Source organism: Pithys albifrons, chromosome 28 (genome assembly GCF_047495875.1).
Source record: "Pithys albifrons albifrons isolate INPA30051 chromosome 28, PitAlb_v1, whole genome shotgun sequence".
NCBI classification, from domain to species: domain Eukaryota; kingdom Metazoa; phylum Chordata; class Aves; order Passeriformes; family Thamnophilidae; genus Pithys; species Pithys albifrons.
The window spans coordinates 5,632,012-5,639,200 of NC_092485.1; the positions used below are offsets into that span (position 1 = coordinate 5,632,012).

At 57.5% G+C, this 7,189-nt stretch overlaps 1 protein-coding gene across 1 annotated transcript; it reads left to right on the forward strand.

Moving 5' to 3' along the window:
* The first annotated feature begins 980 nt into the window (after window positions 1-980).
* FMOD (fibromodulin) lies at window positions 981-7,189 on the forward strand. The gene is made up of 3 exons (XM_071578908.1): window positions 981-1,252; window positions 3,483-4,487; window positions 6,000-7,189. Exons 2-3 carry the CDS (start codon window positions 3,497-3,499, stop codon window positions 6,149-6,151), a joined length of 1,143 nt encoding a protein of 380 aa, XP_071435009.1. The 5' UTR covers window positions 981-1,252; window positions 3,483-3,496; the 3' UTR covers window positions 6,152-7,189.

The following is a 7,189-nucleotide window of genomic DNA, read 5'->3' on the forward strand; positions in this document are numbered from 1 at the left end:
GCAGGACCTCGGCAGTGATAAGGATCTCTGCAAGGCTCCCCGCGGGAAGAGGATGTTTTGGCTGGGAAATCTCTGTGGAAAGCAAGGAGAAAGCGAGCCCGGAGGGAGCTGGCACCTGCCGAGCTCCACTAAGTAATTCCAGGCTCCTGGTAGGACCCGGGCATGCTGCTGGAGCCGGGCAAGGGGCGGCGATGGGCGGTTTGGACTCCTCCTTTGCTTTCTTTGTGGGAGGAAATGCTTGGAGAGCCCTGGAAGAGCTGCCTCCAAATGCACAGGGAGCCAGAATGGGGACTGGGGGGGCTGTGATGTTGCCCCTTGCTCCCCCACTTTGCAGGACCCCCCCAGGGCAAGGCTGGCAATGGGATGAGCCCTGTGGCACAGAGAGCCCCAAACCCTCTGCCCACCCACGGGTCACCCTCAGAACACCCTCCCCTGTCCCATCCCCCCACACCCACCCCCAGCTCAGCCTCGGGGGGATGGATGAGACCCTCATCCCAGGGGGATGGGCACAGCCTGCAGAAATGCCAGCTTGGCATCTCTGTCCTGCCAAGCTGGAGACAAATTCCCACTGTCACAGTGGCTCTTTGGTAGGCAATTTATTTACTTTGGATGCTGCAGCCTTATCGTTCATGGAAATGTTTATCCCAAATATTTAATAGTGGGACTGCATAAACTGAGGCTTCCTGGGGAAGGAGCCCAGGCTGCCATCGGAGCAGGACTAACGGTTCTTCTCCTGGTACTGTAAAAGTTAAGGATAATTTCTTGTTTCTCCCAAAGAATCCCATCCTCAGCACCTCAAAATCTGATATTTTTCAATCTGGCCAGAGGCCTCTTCATCATTCCGTGATGAGAAACACAGGAGACCTGACAACAGCCCTTTTAAAAACAACATCCCAATTCCACTAAGTCGTTAAACAGAGAGAGCCTGAAAAGTGCCAACACTCCTATGAGAAAAGACGGGAGAGAGAGAGAGAGAGAGAGAGAGAGAGAGAGGGAGAGGGAGGAAAGAAAAAGCAGGTTATTTATAACGCCAGGCAGCATTAGGGTCTCTCCAGTCTCTGCTGCAAACTGGCTGCTGCTGGGAGGTCACTCCCCAAACCCTGCCGAGCCCGTGACCTGCAGCGCAGTGTTTGCTCTGGGCTCTGGGGCGGGCACAGGCTCTGCAGAGTGGCAGACACACTCCCATGCTGCCTGACACACGGGCGAGCCCCGAGCAGCACAGCGAGCCTTTGCACAGGAGGATCTCACCTTGGTAAGTCCAGCTCTATATTTATTAGGATTTTTTTTATTTATTTGTTTTGAAGCCTGATTTCCATACCTGTGCCTCGGCGGGTGGGTGGCTGCCATGGGAAGCACATGCCAGCGACACGGGTGGCACAGCTTGAGAGCCAGAGCTCCCACGCCACAGGGAAGCCCTTCCCTCCTGCCCACCTCTCCTGCTGCCCACCTCCCATCCCACTCCCCTCCCTTCCTGCCCACCTCTCCTGATGCCCAGCTCCCAACCCACCCATCTCTCCTGCTGCCCACCTCCCCTGCTGCCCCTCTGGCAGCTCCATGCCCACTTGGCTGGGACCTGGACATCTTCACCCATGGACACCCAGGGTTGGCAGTGCCCCCCTGCCCATCCCATTCCCAGGGAAAGGGGAGCTGGTTTCATGCCTGGCACAGCAGCAACGGGCCGAGACCATGGATGGCCACAGTCCATGAAGACCCTTGTTCTAAAACCTGCTCCTTCTTGGAATGAGGAGCTGACCCCATTAGCTCAGCAGCCTCTGGCACAGAGCAGGGACACGAGGAGGTGACACGGATCTCATGGCTGGAACACTCAGGTCAGATCCCACCCCAAAACCTGGGATGAAGTGCACCAGGAGGGGAGAAGCAACTCACAAATGAAGAGGGGGACAGTAGTGACTGCTGGGGACAGGCTTGGGGTCACCAGCAGGTTGGAGTGGGGCACTGGGAAAGGTGGAGGGACCCCATGGATGGGTCCTGCCCCAGAGGGGCCCCTGGGAAGGGGCTGCCAAGTGACTCTGCATGGGTGGAGAAGCCGACGGCTCTGGTATGTCAGCAGGCACAGTGCCCTGGAGCAGGAGGAGGAGGAGGAGGAGAAACTCCTCTGCCACTGCCAAGCTCCCCCGTGGCACACAAAGCATCCCAGAGGTTCACATCTCCTCTGCCTCCATACAGAGGGAAGGGAGAGGAGAAAGCCAGGGAGCCATGTCTGCCCAACACCGGCTCAGTCCTCCTTTTCTTCCCATGCCAGCACAGCCACAACCTCCTGCAAACTGTGCCCTCTTTTTCTGCCAGCCAGACATCCCCTGCGTGCTGCAGGCTGGGGACACGGCGAGGGGTCACCAGGTGACCCCACGGCCACCCCTGGCACGGCGAGAGGGGACACGGGTCCCTGCTGAGCCCTCGCCTGCCCCGCGGCTGCCGGGGCGGAGCTGGCAGGGATGAGCTCCCAGCCACGTATGTAGGAGCCTCAGGAGGGAGCGACTCCTCTCCCGCTCCCCCAGAACGACCCTGCGCGTTTCCTGGAGGCTTTTCAAGCTGCCTCGCTCCGGGACGCCCTGTGTGCTCCTTGATCCCGAGATGGAGAGTCAGGACGAACAGCCACAGCTGGAGTCCTCCTGCTGCAGCACCTGGGCATGGCACGGGGTGGCTGCAAAGCCCATGCCAAGCCACAGGGATTGGGGACAGGCTTGCTTTGCTCCCTGCTCTCCTCTGGATCCCAGCCCTCGTGGCTGAATGTCACCAGCAGGTTCCATCAGCAGGTCTGGTGACACTCCCTCCCCGTGGTGACACCGAGGGGCCAGCGGGTGCTGCCCCTTCCCGTGTTGGGGCTGAGCTGGGGACATCTCAGCTTGGAAGTGGTTTCATTTCAAAAATAAGCCAGAACTTGTTTACCAGGACTTACATCAGTCCTGAGCATCCTCCGTTTTCGTGGGGGAAGGGAGAGCTGGATGAAACCCACAGCAAATCGTGTCGCCTGCGAGTGGAGCACAAATATAGCTCCATGAAAAGATGCCTTGAGCTCCATGGAAAGATGCCTTGAGCTCTGAACTGGCAGCTTTCCCTCTCATCCATTCATCCAGAATCTGCCCAAGTCCCTTCTCGTCCCTCCCACCCAGAGTCAAGCTCGGGCACCTTGGAGCAAACCCTGTGTGACCTTACACAAATCCAGACTGTGTGTCCTGTATCTCCAACCTCTACTCATTTCTAGCAGAAATATCCATAAATCAGGATTTTGCAAGTAAATCTCCACTGGGATGGAATTTTCATGCAGGCTTGAGGTGAAAAGGGGGTAGATCAGGTAACTGCACACAGAGAATGTGTCTGCTGCTGTGGTTTTCTGGGTGGGAGTCACTCAGGTCCCCTGAGTACCACCAAGTACCACCAAGCCCATCCAGATCCACATCCCACCCACTGTGGGATCAGGTCTGACACTGCTGATGGTTTCCTCCCTCCCTCTCCCTTCGCAGGTCCCTCCAGCACCATGTGTTGGGCCACCATCCTCATCCTGGCCGGGCTCTGCGGGGCCTCTCTGGGCCAGTACAATGAGGAGGAGGACCTGGCATGGCTGCAGTACTACATGAGGCAGTCCCGGGTGGCCTCCTACAACTACATGCCCTACTACGAGGACGAGAACCCCCCCTATGTGTACTCCTACCCTGCAGCTCTGGACACGGAGCCAGAGCCCGGCCCAGAACCCCAGCAGGCCCCTTCCTGGCAGTGTCCCCAGGAGTGTGACTGTCCCCCGAACTTCTCCTCGGCCATGTACTGCGACACCCGCAACCTGAGGTACCTGCCCTTCGTGCCCTCCCGCATGAAGTACGTCTATTTCCAGAACAACCACATCACCGCCATCCAGGAGGGAGCTTTCGACAACGCCACGGAGCTGGAGTGGCTGGCGCTGCACAACAACCAGATCAGCAGCGAGAAGATGGGCAAGAGGGTCTTTGGGAAGCTCAAAAACCTGGAGAGGTTGTACTTGAACAACAACAACCTCACCAGGCTGCCCAGCCCCCTGCCCCGCTCCTTGAGAGAGCTCCACCTGTCTTACAACCAGATCTCCAAGGTCCCCTCCAACGCTCTGGAGGGTCTGGAGAACCTCACAGCCCTGTACCTCAGCCACAACTTCATTTTTGAGATGGGGGCATCTCTCAAAGGGCTCAAGTCTTTGATCCTTGCTGATCTGAGCTACAACCACCTCAGGAAAGTCCCTGATGGGCTACCAATGTCCTTGGAACAGCTCTACCTAGAGTACAACTACATCAACACCATCCCTGATGACTATTTCCAGGTGTCTCCCAGGCTGCTCTATGTCCGGATGTCCCACAACAGCCTGACAAACCAAGGGCTCTCCACCAACACGTTCAACAGCAGCAGCATCCTCGAGCTGGACCTCTCCTACAATCGGCTCCAGAAGATCCCTCGGGTCAACACCAACCTTGAGAACCTCTACCTGCAGGGAAACCAAATCAATGGTGAGCAGGAATGTGCCAACCATGGCGTGGTGGTGAGGGGATGGTGGTGCAGGAGGTGGTTGATGGTGCAGGGGATGGATGGAGGTGCAATAGAAAATGGGGAGATGGGGATGCAGAACCTGTAGGAAACCACGTGGGGTAATGGTTTGAGCAGGAAGACGGAATCTGGGACACTTCCAGGTGGCCCTGGCAAGGCAGGAATGGAACCTGTTGTACCCCAACACACATGAAGCCCAGAAGGCTCCTGTGTGATCCATGGGGTCATTGCTCTGGGAGCTCTCAGTGATCAGAGCCCTCAATGCAGCATCTTCTGCCAGGACTGAAATTCACTCCACTTAATACACAAATAAATAAAAGGAACAGATTGTTCTGGGGCTGCTATTTATAAAAATAAGGTAGAAAAATAAACCCCGAAGCAATCTCCTGGAAAAATCCAGACTTGCTCCTGTCACCTGCCAGACCCCAAGGGCAGGACTCTCCAGGATCCCTCCACTGTGGCCCCTGAGGGATTGGAGTGCCAGGGCTGGGATGGGGACAGGGATGTGTCAGTGTTGCAGAGAAAACACACAACCCCGCACCGGGGAACTGACAGAAACACAGAAACAAGAACAGATTCCCAAATGTTTGCTTTCAAAATCTGTAGCTGTTACTGTCTGCCCACAAATGCCACGGAGCTGCTCGGGCTTGGCAGCAGCTTCTCCTCCCTCCGCAGGTCCTGCCACTGACCCTCACAGCACCTGCGGGTCCAGCTGTGCAGCACCAGCCCCTTTGGGCGCACCTGGCACGGGGCCGTGCCCCTCCAGCCCCCCAAAGCACAGTCTGTGGGCACAGACCTTCCCCAGCATCCTCCTGCCTTCCCCAGCAGCATCCCGGCCTGGAGCTTTGCTGCCCTCTAGTCCCAAATCCTGCACAAAAAAAATGTATTTTACAGTTTGTTCCATCTCCTCCTTCCAAACCCAGTCTGGGCTGGGCTGGAATTTCCCTGCCTGGTGCTGGGAACAGATGAACGGCCAGGGAACGTCTGGGATGGGGACAGGGACATCCTTTCTCCTGGGGGTCCCATGGTGGCCAGGGCAGTCAGGGCATGAAGACTGCAGCATGTGAAACCTCAAGGAGAGGCAGCAGAGGCAATTCCTGATGAAGGGCAATGTTTTCCATAGGACTCCACCCTAGAGCACTCCATCCCAGCTGGGCAAAGGGGCCAAGGCCTGTGTCCCAACCCTTGCACAGGCACAAACCTGCCTGCTCCTTCTGACTGCAGCCAGGAGCATCAGGAACCCTTTTAGCTTAAGAGAGGAGGGTGTTGAGTCCAAATTCACAGGAATAATCAGTCATTTGGGGCTGCCTTATTTTTTTTCCTGCCCACCTTAACATAAATCAACTCTCGGAGGTCGATACCTCAGACAGAGCAGCCCCTTTGCCATTTCTCACATCGCTCCCCAAAATCAGCCCCATCGGGAAGGTCCGAGGGGCCTGAAGCCCGTGCTCAGCTCCATCCTCTCTCCTCCACAGAGTTCTCCATCAGCAGTTTCTGCTCCGTGGTGGACGTCATGAACTACTCCCGGCTCCAGGTCCTGCGGCTCGACGGGAACGAGATCAAGCGGAACGCGGTGCCCCCCGACGCCCCCCTGTGCCTGCGCCGGGCCACTGTCATCGAGATCTGAGCCTCCCACCCTCAGGACTTGGCTCCCCCGGCCCTGGGGAGACCCTCACTCCCGGTTTAATGCAGCTTCTCAGCCTGACTTGGCTTCGCAGTAGTGCAATCAGGGGCTCCCTCAGCCCACGCGGGTGGGCAGGAGCCTTCCTCCTTCCCCACATTCTTCCTCTTCCCGGCTCTCCAGCCACACAGGGTGGGGCAGATCCCAGGAACACCCTCCCTGTGACCCCCCCACAGCCACCCCCCACAGCCCTGCACCCCTGACACCTCCTCCCCTGGAGGGTGGGATGCAGTGGGAATGGGGCTCATCCCACCCCTGAAACCTGGTCCTGAGCATCTGACCCCATGGGGGGTTCAGGTGGGGTCCTGCAGAACCAGCAGATCTGCACCCACTGACCATGGGAGGAGCATCCAGGAGGTTGGGAGCTGCAGCAGTAAAGGGTAAAAGATATCCAGGCTGGAGCATCCCTTAGTCTGGGATGAGGAAGAGCAAATCACCTCCTTCCCCTCCTTTTCCCCCCCCTTCCTTCAGCCTCCTGCTCCAGAACTAAGAGAGAGAAACCTTTCCTGGTGCTGGAGTCAGAGAGAATCCCCCTAAGGAACAGCCTGGCTACTGGCTGTGGCCGAGGGGTCTCTGATCTTCCTCCCAGCCCCCTGGATCAGGGCAGGGTGGGGGCTGAGGGATATGGAAATTCCTGGTGCTGTCACCCACAGCTGCCTGGGCACCCCCAGCTTGGCTCTGAGCTCCCTCCTTGCCCAGGCAGCCCAGGGTATCCCAGTTAAAACCAAAACCAACCCCAAAACTTCACGGTACCACGTGCACCCAGAGCACGTTTGAATTCCCCAAAATCCAAACCCACCCAACTCGGATCCTTGGGCGGTTTAGTTCGAGGACCAAAGGGGCAGCTGAGCTTTGGGAATGACCTGCAGGGGTCACCCAGACCCTTCGCGTTGTGCCTGCATGCAAAGAGCATAAACCACCCCAAAATCCTGTACTCTCACAGCATGAACTGTAGCCACCAAACCCACCAATAAAGCCCTTCCT

What these genes read in the sequence shown, in the direction of transcription:
- FMOD (XM_071578908.1), top strand. Translation starts at nt 3,497, where the DNA reads ATGTGTTGGGCCACCATCCTCATCCTGGCCGGGCTCTGCGGGGCCTCT. An exon ending in GCAGGGAAACCAAATCAATG is followed by an intron (nt 4,488 to 5,999) that starts GTGAGCAGGAAT and finishes TCTCCTCCACAG; the next exon opens with AGTTCTCCATCAGCAGTTTC.